Genomic DNA, 25566 nt, shown 5'->3' with positions numbered 1-25566 from the left:
CTGTACATTATACACACAGCACCCTATATCACACACTGTACATTATACACACAGCACCCTATATCACACACGGTACATTATACACACAGCACCCTATATCACACACTGTACATTATACACACAGCACCTTATATCATATACTGTACATTATACACACAGCACCCTATATCATACACATCACTGTACATTATACACACAGCACCCTATATCATACACTGTACATTATACACACACAGCACCCTATATCATACACAACACTACATTATACACACACAGCACCCTATAAATTCACAGTACATTTATACACACACACAGCACCCTATATCACACACTGTACATTATACACACAGCATCCTATATTATACTCTGTACATTATACACACAGCACCCTATATCATACACTGTACATTATACACACAGCACCCTATATCATACACATCACTGTACATTATACATACACAGCACCCTATATCATACACTGTACATTATACACACAGCACCCTATATTATACACTGTACATTATACACACAGCACCTTATATCACACTGTACATTATACACACACAGCACCCAATATCACACACTGCACATTATACTCACAGCACCTTATATCACACACTGTACATTATACACACAGCATCCTATATCATGCACAGCACTGTACATTATATACACACAGCACCCTATATCACACACTGTACATTATACACACAGCATCCTATATCATACACAGCACTGTACATTATACACACAGTACCCTATATCACACACTGTATATTATGCACACAGCACCCTATATCACACACTGTACATTATACACACAGCACCCTATATCACACACTGTACATTATACACACACAGCACCCTATATCATACACAGCACTGTACATTATACACACAAGGCACCTTTTATCATACACTGTACATTATACACACAGCACCCTATATCATACACTGTACATTATACACACACAGCACTCTATATCATACACAGCACTGTACATTATACACACACAGCACCCTGTATCATACACTGTACATTATACACACAGCACCCTATATTATACACTGTACATTATACACACACAGCACCCTATATCACACACTGTACATTATACACACAGCACCCTATATTATACACTGTACATTATACACACACAGCACCCTATATCACACACTGTACATTATACACACAGCACCCTATATCATACACTGTACATTATACACACACAGCACCCTATATCACACACTGTACATTATACACACAGCACCCTATATCATACACTGTACATTATACACACACAGCACCCTATATTATACACTCACTGTACATTATACACACAGCACCCTATATCATACACATCACTGTACATTATACACACAGCACCCTATATCATACACTGTACATTATACACACACAGCACCTTATATCATACACTGTACATTATACACACAGCACCCTATATCATACACAGCACTGTACATTATACACACACAGCACCCTATATCATACACTATACATTACACACACAGCACCCTATATCATACACAGCACTGTACATTATACACACAGCACCCTATATCATACACTGTACATTATACACACACAGCACCCTATATTATACACTCACTGTACATTATACACACAGCACCCTATATCATACACATCACTGTACATTATACACACAGCACCCTATATCACACACTGTACATTATACACACAGCACCCTATATTATACACTGTACATTATACACACACAGCACCCTATATCACACACTGTACATTATACACACAGCACCCTATATCATACACTGTACATTATACACACAGCACCCTATATTATACACTCACTGTACATTATACACACAGCACCCTATATCATACACATCACTGTACATTATACACACAGCACCCTATATCATACACTGTACATTATACACACACAGCACCCTATATCATACACAGCACCTTATATCATACACTGTACATTATACACACAGCACCCTATATCATACACTGTACATTATACACACACAGCACCCTATATCATACACAGCACTGTACATTATACACACAGCACCCTATATCATACACAACGCTGTACATTATACACACACAGCACCCTGTATCATACACTGTACATTATACACACAGCACCCTATATCAAACACTGTACATTATAAACACACAGCACCCTATATCACACCCTGTACATTATACACACAGCACCCTATATCATACACTGTACATTATATACACACAGCACCCTATATCATACACTGTACATTATACACACAGCACCTTATATCACACACTGTACATTATACACACAGCATCCTATATCATACACAGCACTGTACATTATACACACACAGCACCCTATATCACACACTGTATATTATACACACAGCACCCTATATCACACACTGTACATTATACACACAGCACCCTATATCACACACTGTACATTATACACACAGCACCCTATATCACACACTGTACATTATACACACAGCACCCTATATCACACACGGTACATTATACACACAGCACCCTATATCACACACTGTACATTATACACACAGCACCTTATATCATATACTGTACATTATACACACAGCACCCTATATCATACACATCACTGTACATTATACACACAGCACCCTATATCATACACTGTACATTATACACACACAGCACCCTATATCATACACAACACTACATTATACACACACAGCACCCTATAAATTCACAGTACATTTATACACACACACAGCACCCTATATCACACACTGTACATTATACACACAGCATCCTATATTATACTCTGTACATTATACACACAGCACCCTATATCATACACTGTACATTATACACACAGCACCCTATATCATACACATCACTGTACATTATACATACACAGCACCCTATATCATACACTGTACATTATACACACAGCACCCTATATTATACACTGTACATTATACACACAGCACCTTATATCACACTGTACATTATACACACACAGCACCCAATATCACACACTGCACATTATACTCACAGCACCTTATATCACACACTGTACATTATACACACAGCATCCTATATCATGCACAGCACTGTACATTATATACACACAGCACCCTATATCACACACTGTACATTATACACACAGCATCCTATATCATACACAGCACTGTACATTATACACACAGTACCCTATATCACACACTGTATATTATGCACACAGCACCCTATATCACACACTGTACATTATACACACAGCACCCTATATCACACACTGTACATTATACACACACAGCACCCTATATCATACACAGCACTGTACATTATACACACAAGGCACCTTTTATCATACACTGTACATTATACACACAGCACCCTATATCATACACTGTACATTATACACACACAGCACTCTATATCATACACAGCACTGTACATTATACACACACAGCACCCTGTATCATACACTGTACATTATACACACAGCACCCTATATTATACACTGTACATTATACACACACAGCACCCTATATCACACACTGTACATTATACACACAGCACCCTATATTATACACTGTACATTATACACACACAGCACCCTATATCACACACTGTACATTATACACACAGCACCCTATATTATACACTGTACATTATACACACACAGCACCCTATATCACACACTGTACATTATACACACAGCACCCTATATCATACACTGTACATTATACACACACAGCACCCTATATTATACACTCACTGTACATTATACACACAGCACCCTATATCATACACATCACTGTACATTATACACACAGCACCCTATATCATACACTGTACATTATACACACACAGCACCTTATATCATACACTGTACATTATACACACAGCACCCTATATCATACACAGCACTGTACATTATACACACACAGCACCCTATATCATACACTATACATTACACACACAGCACCCTATATCATACACAGCACTGTACATTATACACACAGCACCCTATATCATACACTGTACATTATACACACACAGCACCCTATATTATACACTCACTGTACATTATACACACAGCACCCTATATCATACACTGTACATTATACACACACAGCACCCTATATCATACACAGCACTGTATATTGGCCCTCATTCCGAGTTGTTCGCTCGCAAGGCGAATGTAGCAGAGTTACACACGCTAAGCCGCCGCCTACTGGGAGTGAATCTTTGCTTCTTAAAATTGCGACCGACGTACGCGCAATATTGCGATTACAAACGAGTTAGCAGTTTCTGAGTAGCTTCAGACTTACTCTGCCTGTGCGATCAGTTCAGTGCTTTTCGTTCCTGGCTGACGTCATAAACACACCCAGCGTTCGCCCAGGCACTCCCACCGTTTCTCCGGCCACTCCTGCGTTTTTTCCGGAAACGGTAGCGTTTCCAGCCACACGCCCCTAAAACGCCGTGCATCCACCCAGTAACACCCATTTCCTGTCAATCACAATGCGAACGTCGGAGCGATGAAAATGCCGTGAGTAAACTTACTTTCTTCATAGTAAAGTTACTTGGCGCAGTCGCAGTGCGAACATTGCGCATGCGCACTAAGAGAATTCTCACTGCGATGCGATGAAAATCTCAGAGCGAACAACTCGGAATGAGGGCCATTATACACACACAGCACCTTATATCATACACTGTACATTATACACACAGCACCCTCTATCATACACTGTACATTATACACACACAGCACTCTATATCATACACAGCACTGTACATTATACACACACAGCACCTTGTATCATACACTGTACATTATACACACAGCACCCTATATTATACACTGTACATTATACACACACAGCACCCTATATCACACACTGTACATTATACACACAGCACCCTATATTATACACTGTACATTATACACACACAGCACCCTATATCACACACTGTACATTATACACACAGCACCCTATATCATACACTGTACATTATACACACAGCACCTTATATCATACACTGTACATTATACACACAGCACCCTCTATCATACACTGTACATTATACACACACAGCACTCTATATCATACACAGCACTGTACATTATACACACACAGCACCTTGTATCATACACTGTACATTATACACACAGCACCCTATATTATACACTGTACATTATACACACACAGCACCCTATATCACACACTGTACATTATACACACAGCACCCTATATTATACACTGTACATTATACACACACAGCACCCTATATCACACACTGTACATTATACACACAGCACCCTATATCATACACTGTACATGATACACACAAAGCACCCTATATCATACACAGCACCTTATATCATACACTGTACATTATACACACTGCACCCTATATCATACACTGTACATTATACACACACAGCACCCTATATCATACACAACACTGTACATTATACACACACAGCACCCTGTATCATACACTGTACATTATACACACAGCACCCTATATCAAACACTGTACATTATAAACACACAGCACCCTATATCATACACAGCACTGTACATTATACACACAGCACCCTATATCATACACAGCACTGTACATTATACACACAGCACTCTATATCACACACTTAATATTATACACACAGCACCTTATATCATACACTGTACATTATACACACAGCACCCTATATCACACACTGTACATTATACACACAGCATCCTATATCACACACTACATTATACACACACAGCACCCTATATCATACACTGTACATTATACACACAGCACCTTATATCACACACTGTACATTATACATACAGCACCCTATATCATACACTGTACATTATACACACAGCACCCTATATCATACACTGTACATTATACACACAGGACCCTATATTATACACTGTACATTATACACACAGGACCCTATATCATACACAGCACTGTACATTATACACACACAGCACCCTATATCATACACTATACATTACACACACAGCACCCTATATCATACACAGCACTGTACATTATACACACAGCACCCTATATCATACACTGTACATTATACACACACAGCACCCTATATTATACACTCACTGTACATTATACACACAGCACCCTATATCATACACATCACTGTACATTATACACACAGCACCCTATATCATACACTGTACATTATACACACACAGCACCCTATATCATACACAGCACTGTACATTATACACACACAGCACCTTTTATCATACACTGTACATTATACACACAGCACCCTATATCATACACTGTACATTATACACACACAGCACTCTATATCATACACAGCACTGTACATTATACACACACAGCACCCTGTATCATACACTGTACATTATACACACAGCACCCTATATTATACACTGTACATTATACACACACAGCACCCTATATCACACACTGTACATTATACACACAGCACCCTATATTATACACTGTACATTATACACACACAGCACCCTATATCACACACTGTACATTATACACACAGCACCCTATATCATACACTGTACATTATACACACAGCACCCTATATTATACACTCACTGTACATTATACACACAGCACCCTATATCATACACATCACTGTACATTATACACACAGCACCCTATATCATACACTGTACATTATACACACACAGCAACCTATATCATACACAGCACCTTATATCATACACTGTACATTATACACACAGCACCCTATATCATACACTGTACATTATACACACACAGCACCCTATATCATACACAGCACTGTACATTATACACACAGCACCCTATATCATACACAACGCTGTACATTATACACACACAGCACCCTGTATCATACACTGTACATTATACACACAGCACCCTATATCAAACACTGTACATTATAAACACACAGCACCCTATATCACACCCTGTACATTATACACACAGCACCCTATATCATACACTGTACATTATATACACACAGCACCCTATATCATACACTGTACATTATACACACAGCACCTTATATCACACACTGTACATTATACACACAGCATCCTATATCATACACAGCACTGTACATTATACACACACAGCACCCTATATCACACACTGTATATTATACACACAGCACCCTATATCACACACTGTACATTATACACACAGCACCCTATATCACACACTGTACATTATACACACAGCACCCTATATCACACACTGTACATTATACACACAGCACCCTATATCACACACGGTACATTATACACACAGCACCCTATATCACACACTGTACATTATACACACAGCACCTTATATCATATACTGTACATTATACACACAGCACCCTATATCATACACATCACTGTACATTATACACACAGCACCCTATATCATACACTGTACATTATACACACACAGCACCCTATATCATACACAACACTACATTATACACACACAGCACCCTATAAATTCACTGTACATTTATACACACACACACACACAGCACCCTATATCACACACTGTACATTATACACACAGCATCCTATATTATACTCTGTACATTATACACACAGCACCCTATATCATACACTGTACATTATACACACAGCACCCTATATCATACACATCACTGTACATTATACATACACAGCACCCTATATCATACACTGTACATTATACACACAGCACCCTATATTATACACTGTACATTATACACACAGCACCTTATATCACACTGTACATTATACACACACAGCACCCAATATCACACACTGCACATTATACTCACAGCACCTTATATCACACACTGTACATTATACACACAGCATCCTATATCATGCACAGCACTGTACATTATATACACACAGCACCCTATATCACACACTGTACATTATACACACAGCATCCTATATCATACACAGCACTGTACATTATACACACAGTACCCTATATCACACACTGTATATTATGCACACAGCACCCTATATCACACACTGTACATTATACACACAGCACCCTATATCACACACTGTACATTATACACACACAGCACCCTATATCATACACAGCACTGTACATTATACACACAAGGCACCTTTTATCATACACTGTACATTATACACACAGCACCCTATATCATACACTGTACATTATACACACACAGCACTCTATATCATACACAGCACTGTACATTATACACACACAGCACCCTGTATCATACACTGTACATTATACACACAGCACCCTATATTATACACTGTACATTATACACACACAGCACCCTATATCACACACTGTACATTATACACACAGCACCCTATATTATACACTGTACATTATACACACACAGCACCCTATATCACACACTGTACATTATACACACAGCACCCTATATTATACACTCACTGTACATTATACACACAGCACCCTATATCATACACATCACTGTACATTATACACACAGCACCCTATATCATACACTGTACATTATACACACACAGCACCCTATATCATACACAGCACCTTATATCATACACAGCACCCTATATCACACACTGTACATTATACACACAGCACCCTATATTATACACTCACTGTACATTATACACACAGCACCCTATATCATACACATCACTGTACATTATACACACAGCACCCTATATCATACACTGTACATTACACACACAGCACCCTATATCATACACAGCACTGTACATTATACACACAGCACCCTATATCATACACAACGCTGTACATTATACACACACAGCACCCTGTATCATACACTGTACATTATACACACAGCACCCTATATCAAACACTGTACATTATAAACACACAGCACCCTATATCACACCCTGTACATTATACACACAGCACCCTATATCATACACTGTACATTATATACACACAGCACCCTATATCATACACTGTACATTATACACACAGCACCTTATATCACACACTGTACATTATACACACAGCATCCTATATCATACACAGCACTGTACATTATACACACACAGCACCCTATATCACACACTGTATATTATACACACAGCACCCTATATCACACACTGTACATTATACACACAGCACCCTATATCACACACTGTACATTATACACACAGCACCCTATATCACACACTGTACATTATACACACAGCACCCTATATCACACACGGTACATTATACACACAGCACCCTATATCACACACTGTACATTATACACACAGCACCTTATATCATATACTGTACATTATACACACAGCACCCTATATCATACACATCACTGTACATTGGCCCTCATTCCGAGTTGATCGGTCGCAATGCGAATTTAGCAGAGTTACACACGCTAAGCCGCCGCCTACTGGGAGTGTATCTTAGCATCTTAAAATTGCGACCGATGTATTCGCAATATTGCGATCACAAACTACTTAGCAGTTTTAGAGTAGCTCCAGACTTACTCTGCCTGTGCGATCAGTTCAGTGCTTGTCGTTCCTGGTTTGACGTCACAAACACACCCAGCGTTCGCCCAACCACTCCCCCGTTTCTCCGGCCACTCCTGCGTTTTTTCCGGAAACGGTAGCGTTTTCAGCCACACGCCCATAAAACGCTGTGTTTCCGCCCAGTAACACCCATTTCCTGTCAATCACATTACGATCGCCGGAGCGATGAAGAAGCCGTGAGTAAAAATACTAGCTTCATAGCAAAGATACTTGGCGCAGTCGCAGTGCGAAAATTGCGCATGCGCACTAAGCGGAATTTCACTGCGATGCGATGAAAAATACCGAGCGAACAACTCGGAATGAGGGCCATTATACACACAGCACCCTATATCATACACTGTACATTATACACACACAGCACCCTATATCATACACAACACTACATTATACACACACAGCACCCTATAAATGCACTGTACATTTATACACACACACAGCACCCTATATCACACACTGTACATTATACACACAGCATCCTATATTATACTCTGTACATTATACACACAGCACCCTATATCATACACTGTACATTATACACACAGCACCCTATATCATACACATCAATGTACATTATACATACACAGCACCCTATATCATACACTGTACATTATACACACAGCACCCTATATTATACACTGTACATTATACACACAGCACCTTATATCACACACTGTACATTATACACACACAGCACCCAATATCACACACTGCACATTATACTCACAGCACCTTATATCACACACTGTACATTATACACACAGCATCCTATATCATGCACAGCACTGTACATTATACACACACAGCACCCTATATCACACACTGTACATTATACACACAGCATCCTATATCATACACAGCACTGTACATTATACACACAGTACCCTATATCACACACTGTATATTATGCACACAGCACCCTATATCACACACTGTACATTATACACATAGCACCCTATATCACACACTGTACATTATACACACAGCACCCTATATCACACACTGTACATTATACACACAGCACCCTATATCACACACTGTACATTATACACACAGCACCCTATATCACACCCTGTACATTATACACACAGCACCCTATATCATATCCTGTACATTATACACACAGCACCCTATATCACACACTGTACATTATACACACAGCACCCTATATCACACACTGTACATTATACACACAGCACCCTATATCACACACTGTACATTATACACTCAGCACCTTATATCACATACTGTACATTATACACACAGCACCCTATATCACACACTGTACATTATACACACATCACCCTATATCATACACATCACTGTACATTATACACACAGCACCCTATATCATACACTGTACATTATACACACAGCACCTTATATCACACACTGTACATTATACACACAGCACCCTATATCATACACATCACTGTACATTATACACACACACAGCACTGTACATTATACACACAGCACCTTATATCATACACTGTACATTATACACACAGCACCCTATATCATACACTGTATATTATACACACAGCACCCTATTTTATACACTGTACATTATACACACAGCACCCTATATCATACACTGTACATTATATACACACAGCACCCTATATCATACACAGCACTGTACATTATACACACACACAGCACCCTATATCATACACAGTGCTGTACATTATACACACAGCACCTTATATCACACCCTGTACATTATACACACAGCACCCTATATCATACACTGTACATTATACACACAGCACCCTATATCATACACTGTACATTATACACACAGCACCCTATATCACACCCTGTACATTATACACACAGCACCCTATATCATACTGTACATTATACACACACACACACACACACACACACACACACACACACACACACACACACACCACCCTATATCATACACTGTGTACATTATACACACAGCACCTTATATCACACCCTGTACATTATACACACATCACCCTATATCATACACAGTGCTGTACAATATACACACAGCACCTTATATCATACACTGTACATTATACACACAGCACCCTATATCATACACTGTACATTATACACACACAGCACCCTATATCATACACAGCACTGTACATTATACACACAGCACCCTATATCATACACAGCACTGTACATTATACACACAGCACCTTATATCACACCCTGTACATTATACACACAGCACCCTATATCACACCACTGTACATTATACACACAGCACCCTATATCATACACTGTACATTATACACACACACACACACACACACACACACACACACACACACAGCACTCTATATGATACACTGTGTACATTATACACACAGCACCTCATATCGCACCCTGTACATTATACACACAGCACCCTATATCATACACAGTGCTGTACATTATACCCAGCACTGTACAGGACGTCTGTGCTCCTCCCACCAGTAATCTGAGATTTTCTTGTCAGGTCTGATCTGAAAATTATGATTTCCAAGCGGAGCGCAGACAATATCCAGTTCCTGCCTTTCCTGACCACAGATCTGAAGTAGGTGTGGCTGGGACACCATGGGGGGAGTATTGGGGAGGGGTACACCAGGTATATCACCTGGGAGGGAGAGGCCGTGGGAGGAGTATTGGGGAGGGGTACACCAGGTATATCACCTGGGAGGGAGAGGCCGTGGGGGGAGTATTGGGGAGGGGTACACCAGGTATATCACCTGGGAGGGAGAGGCTGTGGGAGGAGTATTGGGGAGGGGTACTCCAAGTATATCACTTGGGAGGGAGAGGCTGTGGGAGGAGTATTGGGGAGGGGTACACCAGGTATATCACATTGGGGAGGGGTACACCAGGTATATCACCTGGGAGGGAGAGGCTGTGGGAGGAGTATTGGGGAGGGGTACACCAGGTATATCACCTGGGAGGGAGAGGCCGTGGGGGGAGTATTGGGGAGGGGTACACCAGGTATATCACCTGGGAGGGAGAGGCCGTGGGAGGAGTATTGGGGAGGGGTACACCAGGTATATCACCTGGGAGGGAGAGGCCGTGGGGGGAGTATTGGGGAGGGGTACACCAGGTATATCACCTGGGAGGGAGAGGCTGTGGGAGGAGTATTGGGGAGGGGTACACCAGGTATATCACCTGGGAGGGAGAGGCTGTGGGAGGAGTATTGGGGAGGGGTACACCTGGGAGAGAGGCTGTGGGAGGAGAGTTGGGGAGGGGTACACCAGGTATATCACTTGGGAGGGAGAGGCTGTGGGAGGAGTATTGGGGAGGGGTACACCAGGTATATCACCTGGGAGGGAGAGGCTGTGGGAGGAGTATTGGGGAGGCGTACACCAGGTATATCACCTGAGTATTGGGGAGGGGTACACCAGGTATATCACCTGGGAGGGAGAGGCTGTGGGAGGAGTATTGGGGAGGGGTACACCAGGTATATCACATTGGGGAGGGGTACACCAGGTATATCACCTGGGAGGGAGACGCCATGGGAGGAGTATTGGGGAGGGGTACACCAGGTATATCACTTGGGAGGGAGAGGCTGTGGGAGGAGTATTGGGGAGGGGTACACCAGGTATATCACCTGGGAGGGAGAGGCTGTGGGAGGAGTATTGGGGAGGCGTACACCAGGTATATCACCTGAGTATTGGGGAGGGGTACACCAGGTATATCACCTGGGAGGGAGAGGCTGTGGGAGGAGTATTGGGGAGGGGTACACCAGGTATATCACATTGGGGAGGGGTACACCAGGTATATCACCTGGGAGGGAGACGCCATGGGAGGAGTATTGGGGAGGGGTACACCAGGTATATCACCTGGGAGGGAGAGGCTGTGGGAGGAGTATTGGGGAGGGGTACACCAGGGAGGGTGAGGCTGTGGGAGGAGTATTGGGGAGGGGTACACCAGGTATATCACCTGGGAGGGAGAGGCTGTGGGAGGAGTATTGGGGAGGGGTACACCAGGTATATCACCTGGGAGGGAGAGGCTGTGGGAGGAGTATTGGGGAGGGGTACACCAGGGAGGGTGAGGCTGTGGGAGGAGTATTGGGAAGGGGTACACCAGGTATATCACCTGGGAGGGAGAGGCTGTGGGAGGAGTATTGGGGAGGGGTACACCAGGTATATCACCTGGGAGGGAGAGGCTGTGGGAGGAGTATTGGGGAGGGGTACACCAGGTATATCACCTGGGAGGGAGAGGCTGTGGGAGGAGAGTTGGGGAGGGGTACACCAGGTATATCACCTGGGAGGGAGAGGCTGTGGGAGGAGTATTGGGGAGGGGTACACCAGGTATATCACCTGGGAGGGTGAGGCTGTGGGAGGAGTATTGGGGAGGGGTACACCAGGTATATCACCTGGGAGGGAGAGGCTGTGGGAGGAGAGTTGGGGAGGGGTACACCAGGTATATCACCTGGGAGAGAGAGGCTGTGGGAGGAGTATTGGGGAGGGGTACACCAGGTATATCACCTGGGAGGGAGAGGCCGTGGGAGGAGTATTGGGGAGGGGTACACCAGGTATATCACCTGGGAGAGAGAGGCTGTGGGAGGAGTATTGGGGAGGGGTACACCAGGTATATCACCTGGGAGAGAGGCTGTGGGAGGAGAGTTGGGGAGGGGTACACCAGGTATATCACCTGGGAGAGAGAGGCTGTGGGAGGAGTATTGGGGAGGGGTACACCAGGTATATCACCTGGGAGAGAGGCTGTGGGAGGAGAGTTGGGGAGGGGTACACCAGGTATATCACCTGGGAGGGAGAGGCTGTGGGAGGAGTATTGGGGAGGGGTACACCAGGTATATCACCTGGGAGAGAGAGGCTGTGGGAGGAGTATTGGGGAGGGGTACACCAGGTATATCACCTGGGAGGGAGAGGCCGTGGGAGGAGTATTGGGGAGGGGTACACCAGGTATATCACCTGGGAGGGAGAGGCCGTGGGAGGAGTATTGGGGAGGGGTACACCAGGTATATCACCTGGGTGGGAGAGGCTGTGGGAGGAGTATTGGGGAGGGGTACACCTGGGAGAGAGGCTGTGGGAGGAGTATTGGGGAGGGGTACACCAGGTATATCACCTGGGAGGGAGACGCCATGGGAGGAGTATTGGGGAGGGGTACACCAGGTATATCACCTGGGAGGGAGAGGCTGTGGGAGGAGTATTAGGGAGGGGTACACCAGGTATATCACCTGGGAGGGAGAGGCTGTGGGAGGAGTATTGGGGAGGGGTACACCAGGTATATCACCTGGGAGGGAGAGGCTGTGGGAGGAGTATTGGGGAGGGGTACACCAGGGAGAGAGGCTGTGGGAGGAGAGTTGGGGAGGGGTACACCAGGTATATCACCTGAGTATTGGGGAGGGGTACACCAGGTATATCACCTGAGTATTGGGGAGGGGTACACCAGGTATATCACCTGGGAGGGAGAGGCTGTGGGAGGAGAGTTGGGGAGGGGTACACCAGGTATATCACCTGGGAGAGAGAGGCTGTGGGAGGAGTATTGGGGAGGGGTACACCAGGTATATCACCTGGGAGGGAGAGGCCGTGGGGGGAGTATTGGGGAGGGGTACACCAGGTATATCACCTGGGAGGGAGAGGCTGTGGGGGGAGTATTGGGGAGGGGTACACCAGGTATATCACCTGGGAGGGAGAGGCTGTGGGAGGAGTATTGGGGAGGGGTACACCAGGTATATCACCTGGGAGGGAGAGGCCGTGGGGGGAGTATTGGGGAGGGGTACACCAGGTATATCACCTGGGAGGGAGAGGCCGTGGGAGGAGTATTGGGGAGGGGTACACCAGGTATATCACCTGGGAGGGAGAGGCCGTGGGGGGAGTATTGGGGAGGGGTACACCAGGTATATCACCTGGGAGGGAGAGGCTGTGGGAGGAGTATTGGGGAGGGGTACACCAGGTATATCACCTGGGAGGGAGAGGCTGTGGGAGGAGTATTGGGGAGGGGTACACCTGGGAGAGAGGCTGTGGGAGGAGAGTTGGGGAGGGGTACACCAGGTATATCACTTGGGAGGGAGAGGCTGTGGGAGGAGTATTGGGGAGGGGTACACCAGGTATATCACCTGGGAGGGAGAGGCTGTGGGAGGAGTATTGGGGAGGCGTACACCAGGTATATCACCTGAGTATTGGGGAGGGGTACACCAGGTATATCACCTGGGAGGGAGAGGCTGTGGGAGGAGTATTGGGGAGGGGTACACCAGGTATATCACATTGGGGAGGGGTACACCAGGTATATCACCTGGGAGGGAGACGCCATGGGAGGAGTATTGGGGAGGGGTACACCAGGTATATCACTTGGGAGGGAGAGGCTGTGGGAGGAGTATTGGGGAGGGGTACACCAGGTATATCACCTGGGAGGGAGAGGCTGTGGGAGGAGTATTGGGGAGGCGTACACCAGGTATATCACCTGAGTATTGGGGAGGGGTACACCAGGTATATCACCTGGGAGGGAGAGGCTGTGGGAGGAGTATTGGGGAGGGGTACACCAGGTATATCACATTGGGGAGGGGTACACCAGGTATATCACCTGGGAGGGAGACGCCATGGGAGGAGTATTGGGGAGGGGTACACCAGGTATATCACCTGGGAGGGAGAGGCTGTGGGAGGAGTATTGGGGAGGGGTACACCAGGGAGGGTGAGGCTGTGGGAGGAGTATTGGGGAGGGGTACACCAGGTATATCACCTGGGAGGGAGAGGCTGTGGGAGGAGTATTGGGGAGGGGTACACCAGGTATATCACCTGGGAGGGAGAGGCTGTGGGAGGAGTATTGGGGAGGGGTACACCAGGGAGGGTGAGGCTGTGGGAGGAGTATTGGGAAGGGGTACACCAGGTATATCACCTGGGAGGGAGAGGCTGTGGGAGGAGTATTGGGGAGGGGTACACCAGGTATATCACCTGGGAGGGAGAGGCTGTGGGAGGAGTATTGGGGAGGGGTACACCAGGTATATCACCTGGGAGGGAGAGGCTGTGGGAGGAGAGTTGGGGAGGGGTACACCAGGTATATCACCTGGGAGGGAGAGGCTGTGGGAGGAGTATTGGGGAGGGGTACACCAGGTATATCACCTGGGAGGGTGAGGCTGTGGGAGGAGTATTGGGGAGGGGTACACCAGGTATATCACCTGGGAGGGAGAGGCTGTGGGAGGAGAGTTGGGGAGGGGTACACCAGGTATATCACCTGGGAGAGAGAGGCTGTGGGAGGAGTATTGGGGAGGGGTACACCAGGTATATCACCTGGGAGGGAGAGGCCGTGGGAGGAGTATTGGGGAGGGGTACACCAGGTATATCACCTGGGAGAGAGAGGCTGTGGGAGGAGTATTGGGGAGGGGTACACCAGGTATATCACCTGGGAGAGAGGCTGTGGGAGGAGAGTTGGGGAGGGGTACACCAGGTATATCACCTGGGAGAGAGAGGCTGTGGGAGGAGTATTGGGGAGGGGTACACCAGGTATATCACCTGGGAGAGAGGCTGTGGGAGGAGAGTTGGGGAGGGGTACACCAGGTATATCACCTGGGAGGGAGAGGCTGTGGGAGGAGTATTGGGGAGGGGTACACCAGGTATATCACCTGGGAGAGAGAGGCTGTGGGAGGAGTATTGGGGAGGGGTACACCAGGTATATCACCTGGGAGGGAGAGGCCGTGGGAGGAGTATTGGGGAGGGGTACACCAGGTATATCACCTGGGTGGGAGAGGCTGTGGGAGGAGTATTGGGGAGGGGTACACCTGGGAGAGAGGCTGTGGGAGGAGTATTGGGGAGGGGTACACCAGGTATATCACCTGGGAGGGAGACGCCATGGGAGGAGTATTGGGGAGGGGTACACCAGGTATATCACCTGGGAGGGAGAGGCTGTGGGAGGAGTATTAGGGAGGGGTACACCAGGTATATCACCTGGGAGGGAGAGGCTGTGGGAGGAGTATTGGGGAGGGGTACACCAGGTATATCACCTGGGAGGGAGAGGCTGTGGGAGGAGTATTGGGGAGGGGTACACCAGGGAGAGAGGCTGTGGGAGGAGAGTTGGGGAGGGGTACACCAGGTATATCACCTGAGTATTGGGGAGGGGTACACCAGGTATATCACCTGAGTATTGGGGAGGGGTACACCAGGTATATCACCTGGGAGGGAGAGGCTGTGGGAGGAGAGTTGGGGAGGGGTACACCAGGTATATCACCTGGGAGAGAGAGGCTGTGGGAGGAGTATTGGGGAGGGGTACACCAGGTATATCACCTGGGAGGGAGAGGCCGTGGGGGGAGTATTGGGGAGGGGTACACCAGGTATATCACCTGGGAGGGAGAGGCTGTGGGGGGAGTATTGGGGAGGGGTACACCAGGTATATCACCTGGGAGGGAGAGGCTGTGGGAGGAGTATTGGGGAGGGGTACACCAGGTATATCACCTGGGAGGGAGAGGCCGTGGGAGGAGAGTTGGGGAGGGGTACACCAGGTATATCACCTGGGAGAGAGAGGCTGTGGGAGGAGTATTGGGGAGGGGTACACCAGGTATATCACCTGGGAGGGAGAGGCCGTGGGAGGAGAGTTGGGGAGGGGTACACCAGGTATATCACCTGGGAGGGAGAGGCTGTGGGAGGAGTATTGGGGAGGGGTACACCAGGTATATCACCTGGGAGGGAGAGGCTGTGGGAGGAGTATTGGGGAGGGGTACACCAGGTATATCACCTGGGAGGGAGAGGCTGTGGGAGGAGAGTTGGGGAGGGGTACACCAGGTATATCACCTGGGAGGGAGAGGCTGTGGGAGGAGTATTGGGGAGGGGTACACCTGGGAGAGAGGCTGTGGGAGGAGTATTGGGGAGGGGTACACCAGGTATATCACCTGGGAGGGAGAGGCTGTGGGAGGAGTATTGGGGAGGGGTACACCAGGTATATCACCTGGGAGGGAGAGGCCGTGGGAGGAGTATTGGGGAGGGGTACACCAGGTATATCACCTGGGAGAGAGAGGCTGTGGGAGGAGAGTTGGGGAGGGGTACACCAGGTATATCACCTGGGAGGGAGAGGCTGTGGGAGGAGTATTGGGGAGGGGTACACCTGGGAGAGAAGCTGTGGGAGGAGAGTTGGGGAGGGGTACACCAGGTATATCACCTGGGAGGGAGAGGCTGTGGGAGGAGTATTGGGGAGGGGTACACCAGGTATATCACCTGGGAGGGAGAGGCTGTGGGAGGAGTACACCAGGGAGAGAGGCTGTGGGAGGAGTATTGGGGAGGGGTACACCAGGTATATCACCTGGGAGAGAGGCTGTGGGAGGAGTATTGGGGAGGGGTACACCAGGGAGAGAGGCTGTGGGAGGAGAGTTGGGGAGGGGTACACCAGGTATATCACCTGAGTATTGGGGAGGGGTACACCAGGTATATCACCTGGGAGGGGGAGCACCTGGGAATGAGCAGGTAGGTTCCGGGATGTGGAGGTGTAACGCTGTGTCTGCCTGTCCCTGCCAGTAACCTGGGGTGGCTGTACTATGGATATCTGAAGGAAGACGGGACGCTGATGGCCGTGAACACCATTGGAGCCTCCCTGCAGACACTGTACATTGCAGCCTATCTGGTCTACGCTGGGGACAAGGTAAATATGACACATGTAAGTAATCCTGCTTCTGATTGGCTCTATGATCGCTAATCTTCTCTCTCAGCGTTACCAGCTCTACCAAGTCCTCCTGGCCCTCGGGGTCCTGGTTCTGGGGTACAGTTACTTTTATCTGTGGATCCCTGAGGTCAGCGCTCGTCTCACCCAGCTGGGCCTGTTCTGCAGTGTATTCACCATCAGCATGTATCTATCACCACTGGCGGACCTGGTAAGTGGGTTCCTCACCCGCACACCACACTGGGGTAACTGCTAGTTATGGAATTGTACTCGTGACCTCTGCCTACTCATAACGGAGTACTAGTCATATGTTACTGCGGGATAAACACACTAGTAGTGTAATACAGGAGTGTTAGTGCACACTAGTAGTGTAATACAGGAGCGTTAGTGCGGGATAAGCACGCTAGTAATGTAATACAGGAGCGATAGTGCACACTAGTAGTGTAATACAGGAGTGTTAGTGCACACTAGTAGTGTAATATAGTAGTGTAAGTGCGGGATAAGCACACTAGCAGTGTAATACAGGAGTGTTATTGTACACTACTAGCGTAATACAGGAACGTTAGTGCGGGATAAGCACACTAGTAGTGTAATATAGTAGTGTAAGTGCGGGATAAACACACTAGTAGTGTAATACAGGAGTGTTATTGCACACTACTAGTGTAATACAGGAGCGTTAGTGTGGGATGAGCACAATGGCAGTGTAATACAGGAGTGTTATTGCACACTAGCAGTGTAATACAGGAACGTTAGTGCGGGATAAGCACACTAGTAGTGTAATATAGTAGTGTAAGTGCGGGATAAGCACACTAGCAGTGTAATACAGGAGTGTTATTGCACACTACTAGTGTAATACAGGAGCGTTCGTGTGGGATGAGCACAATGGCAGTGTAATACAGGAGTGTTATTGCACACTAGCAGTGTAATACAGGAACGTTAGTACGGGATAAGCACACTAGTAGTGTAATATAGTAGTGTAGGTGCGGGATAAGCACACTAGTAGTGTAATACAGGAGTGTTAGTGCGGGATAAGCTCACTAGTAGTATAATACAGGAGGGTTAGTGCACACTAGTAGTGTAATACAGGAGTGTTAGGGCAGGATAAGCTCACTAGTAGTGTAATACAGGAACATTAGTGCGGGATAAGCTCACTAGTAGTGTAATACAGGAGTGTTAGGGCGGGATAAGCACACAAGTAGTGTAATACAGGACTGTTAGTGCGGGATAAGCTCACTAGTAGTGTAACACAGGAGTGTTAGTGCGGGATAAGCACACTAGTAGTGTAATACAGGAGTGTTAGGGCGGGATAAGCACACTAGTAGTGTAATACAGGAGTGTTAGGGTGGGATAAGCTGAGCGTTAGTGCACACTAGTAGTGTAATACAGGAGTGTTAGGGCGGGATAAGCACACTAGTATAATAAAGGAGCGTTAGTGCACACTAGTAGTGTAACACAGGAGTGTTAGGGTGGGATAAGCACACTAGTAGTGTAATACAGGAGCGTTAGTGCGGGATAAGCACGCTAGTAATCTAATACAGGAGCGTAAGTGCACACTAGTAGTGTAATACAGGAGTGTTAGAGCACACTAGTAGTGTAATACAGGAGCGTTAGTGCACACTAGTAGTGTAATACAGGAGTGTTAGTGCACACTAGTAGTGTAATACAGGAGTGTTAGTGCACACTAGTAGTGTAATACAGGAGCGTAAGTGCGGGATAAGCACACTAGTTGTGTAATACAGGAGCGTTAGTGCGGGATAAGCACGCTAGTAATGTAATACAGGAGCGTTAGTGCACACTAGTAGTGTAATACAGGAGTGTTAGTGCACACTAGTAGTGTAATACAGGAGTGTTAGGGTGGGATAAGCACACTAGTAATGTAATACAGGAGCATTAGTGCACACTAGTAGTGTAATACAGGAGTGTTAGTGCACACTAGTAGTGTAATACAGGAGCGTTAGTGCACACCAGTAGTGTAATACAGGAGCGTTAGTGCGGGATAAGCACGCTAGTAATGTAATACAGGAGCATTAGTGCACACTAGTAGTGTAATACAGGAGTGTTAGTGCACACTAGTAGTGTAATACAGGAGCGTTAGTGCACACTAGTAGTGTAATACAGGAGCGTTAGTGCACACTAGTAGTGTAATACAGGAGCGTTAGTGCACACTAGTAGTGTAATACAGGAGTGTTAGTGCATACTAGTAGTGTAATACAGGAGTGTTAGGGTGGGATAAGCACGCTAGTAATGTAATACAGGAGCGTAAGTGCACACTAGTAGTGTAATACAGGAGTGTTAGTGCACACTAGTAGTGTAATACAGGAGTGTTAGTGCGGGATAAGCACACTAGTAGTGTAATACAGGAGTGTTAGGACGGGATAAGCACACTAGTAGTGTAAGACAGGAGTGTTAGGGTGGGATAAGCTCACTAGTAGTGTAATACAGGAGTGTTAGGGCGGGATAAGCACACTAGTAGTGTAATACAGGAGTGTTAGGGTGGGATAAGCTCACTAGTAGTGTAATACAGGAGCGTTAGTGCACACTAGTAGTGTAATACAGGAGTGTTAGGGCGGGATAAGCTCACTAGTAGTGTAATACAGGAGCGTTAGTGCGGGATAAGCACACTAGTATAATAAAGGAGCGTTAGTGCACACTAGTAGTGTAATACAGGAGTGTTAGGGTGGGATAAGCACACTAGTAGTGTAATACAGGAGCATTAGTGCGGGATAAGCACGCTAGTAATGTAATACAGGAGCGTAAGTGCACACTAGTAGTGTAATACAGGAGTGTTAGTGCACACTAGTAGTGTAATACAGGAGCGTTAGTGCACACTAGTAGTGTAATACAGGAGTGTTAGCGCACACTAGTAGTGTAATACAGGAGCGTAAGTGCGGGATAAGCACACTAGTTGTGTAATACAGGAGCGTTAGTGCGGGATAAGCACGCTAGTAATGTAATACAGGAGCGTTAGTGCACACTAGTAGTGTAATACAGGAGTGTTAGTGCACACTAGTAGTGTAATACAGGAGTGTTAGGGTGGGATAAGCACGCTAGTAATGTAATACAGGAGCATTAGTGCACACTAGTAGTGTAATACAGGAGCGTTAGTGCACACTAGTAGTGTAATACAGGAGCGTTAGTGCACACTAGTAGTGTAATACAGGAGCGTTAGTGCACACTAGTAGTGTAATACAGGAGCGTTAGTGCACACTAGTAGTGTAATACAGGAGCGTTAGTGCACACTAGTAGTGTAATACAGGAGTGTTAGTGCATACTAGTAGTGTAATACAGGAGTGTTAGGGTGGGATAAGCACGCTAGTAATGTAATACAGGAGCGTAAGTGCACACTAGTAGTGTAATACAGGAGTGTTAGTGCACACTAGTAGTGTAATACAGGAGTGTTAGTGGGGGATAAGCACACTAGTAGTGTAATACAGGAGCGTTAGTGCGGGATAAGCACACTAGTAATGTAATACAGGAGTGTTAGTGCACACTAGTAGTGTAATACAGGAGCGTTAGTGCACACTAGTAGTGTTATACAGGAGTGTTAGTGCACACTAGTAGTGTAATACAGGAGCGTTAGTGTGGGATAAGCACGCTAGTAATGTAATACAGGAGCATTAGTGCACACTAGTAGTGTAATACAGGAGTGTTAGTGCACACTAGTAGTGTAATACAGGAGTGTTAGTGCACACTAGTAGTGTAATACAGGAGCGTAAGTGCGGGATAAGCACACTAGTTGTGTAATACAGGAGCGTTAGTGTGGGATAAGCACGCTAGTAATGTAATACAGGAGCATTAGTGCACACTACTAGTGTAATACAGGAGTGTTAGTGCACACTAGTAGTGTAATACAGGAGCGTTAGTGCGGGATAAGCACGCTAGTAATGTAATACAGGAGCATTAGTGCACACTAGTAGTGTAATACAGGAGTGTTAGTGCACACTAGTAGTGTAATACAGGAGCGTTAGTGCACACCAGTAGTGTAATACAGGAGCGTTAGTGCGGGATAAGCACGCTAGTAATGTAATACAGGAGCATTAGTGCACACTAGTAGTGTAATACAGGAGTGTTAGTGCACACTAGTAGTGTAATACAGGAGCGTTAGTGCACACTAGTAGTGTAATACAGGAGCGTTAGTGCACACTAGTAGTGTAATACAGGAGCGTTAGTGCACACTAGTAGTGTAATACAGGAGCGTAAGTGCACACTAGTAGTGTAATACAGGAGCGTTAGTGCACACTAGTAGTGTAATACAGGAGCGTTAGTGCAGGATAAGCACACTAGTAGTGTAATACAGGAGCGTTAGTGCACACTAGTAGTGTAATACAGGAGCGTTAGTGCGGGATAAGCACGCTAGTAATGTAATACAGGAGTGTTAGTGCACACTAGTAGTGTAATACAGGAGCGTTAGTGCACACTAGTAATGTAATACAGGAGTGTTAGTGCACACTAGTAGTGTAATACAGGAGTGTTGGTGCACACTAGTAGTGTAATACAGGAGTGTTAGTGCGGGATAAGCACACTAGTAGTGTAATACAGGAGCGTTAGTGCGGGATAAGCACACTAGTAATGTAATACAGGAGTGTTAGTGCACACTAGTAGTGTAATACAGGAGCGTTAGTGTGGGATAAGCACGCTAGTAATGTAATACAGGAGCATTAGTGCACAGTAGTAGTGTAATACAGGAGTGTTAGTGCACACTAGTAGTGTAATACAGGAGCGTTAGTGCACACCAGTAGTGTAATACAGGAGCGTTAGTGCACACTAGTAGTGTAATACAGGAGCGTAAGTGCACACTAGTAGTGTAATACAGGAGCGTTAGTGCGGGATAAGCACACTAGTAATGTAATACAGGAGTGTTAGTGCACACTAGTAGTGTAATACAGGAGCGTTAGTGCACACTAGTAGTGTTATACAGGAGTGTTAGTGCACACTAGTAGTGTAATACAGGAGCGTTAGTGTGGGATAAGCACGCTAGTAATGTAATACAGGAGCATTAGTGCACACTAGTAGTGTAATACAGGAGTGTTAGTGCACACTAGTAGTGTAATACAGGAGTGTTAGTGCACACTAGTAGTGTAATACAGGAGCGTAAGTGCGGGATAAGCACACTAGTTGTGTAATACAGGAGCGTTAGTGTGGGATAAGCACGCTAGTAATGTAATACAGGAGCATTAGTGCACACTACTAGTGTAATACAGGAGTGTTAGTGCACACTAGTAGTGTAATACAGGAGCGTTAGTGCGGGATAAGCACGCTAGTAATGTAATACAGGAGCATTAGTGCACACTAGTAGTGTAATACAGGAGTGTTAGTGCACACTAGTAGTGTAATACAGGAGCGTTAGTGCACACCAGTAGTGTAATACAGGAGCGTTAGTGCGGGATAAGCACGCTAGTAATGTAATACAGGAGCATTAGTGCACACTAGTAGTGTAATACAGGAGTGTTAGTGCACACTAGTAGTGTAATACAGGAGCGTTAGTGCACACCAGTAGTGTAATACAGGAGCGTTAGTGCGGGATAAGCACGCTAGTAATGTAATACAGGAGCATTAGTGCACACTAGTAGTGTAATACAGGAGTGTTAGTGCACACTAGTAGTGTAATACAGGAGCGTTAGTGCACACTAGTAGTGTAATACAGGAGCGTTAGTGCACACTAGTAGTGTAATACAGGAGCGGTAGTGCACACTAGTAGTGTAATACAGGAGCGTAAGTGCACACTAGTAGTGTAATACAGGAGCGTTAGTGCACACTAGTAGTGTAATACAGGAGCGTTAGTGCGTGATAAGCACACTAGTAGTGTAATACAGGAGCGTTAGTGCAGGATAAGCACACTAGTAGTGTAATACAGGAGCGTTAGTGCACACTAGTAGTGTAATACAGGAGCGTTAGTGCGGGATAAGCACGCTAGTAATGTAATACAGGAGTGTTAGTGCACACTAGTAGTGTAATACAGGAGCGTTAGTGCACACTAGTAATATAATACAGGAGTGTTAGTGCACACTAGTAGTGTAATACAGGAGTGTTGGTGCACACTAGTAGTGTAATACAGGAGTGTTAGTGCGGGATAAGCACACTAGTAGTGTAATACAGGAGCGTTAGTGCGGGATAAGCACACTAGTAATGTAATACAGGAGTGTTAGTGCACACTAGTAGTGTAATACAGGAGCGTTAGTGTGGGATAAGCACGCCAGTAATGTAATACAGGAGCATTAGTGCACAGTAGTAGTGTAATACAGGAGTGTTAGTGCACACTAGTAGTGTAATACAGGAGCGTTAGTGCACACCAGTAGTGTAATACAGGAGCGTTAGTGCACACTAGTAGTGTAATACAGGAGCGTAAGTGCACACTAGTAGTGTAATACAGGAGCGTTAATGCGGGATAAGCACACTAGTAATGTAATACAG

The 25566-nt window shown here is 45.7% G+C and overlaps 1 protein-coding gene across 1 annotated transcript in view; it reads left to right on the top strand.

Moving 5' to 3' along the window:
- The window catches only part of SLC50A1 (solute carrier family 50 member 1), a 44915-nt gene that overhangs the window by 12569 nt on the left and 6780 nt on the right, over nt 1–25566 (top strand). Inside the window, exons 2-4 of the mRNA XM_063946628.1 lie at nt 12050–12127; nt 19014–19137; nt 19205–19366. Coding sequence (XP_063802698.1) covers nt 12050–12127; nt 19014–19137; nt 19205–19366 — 364 coding nt within the window. The remainder of the gene's footprint in view (nt 1–12049; nt 12128–19013; nt 19138–19204; nt 19367–25566) is intronic.

The sequence above is a fragment of the Pseudophryne corroboree genome, chromosome 12, assembly GCF_028390025.1.
Source record: "Pseudophryne corroboree isolate aPseCor3 chromosome 12, aPseCor3.hap2, whole genome shotgun sequence".
Lineage (NCBI taxonomy): Eukaryota > Metazoa > Chordata > Amphibia > Anura > Myobatrachidae > Pseudophryne > Pseudophryne corroboree.
The sequence above is the reverse complement of the archived record's forward strand: the minus strand, read 5'-3'. Positions and strand labels throughout refer to the sequence as shown.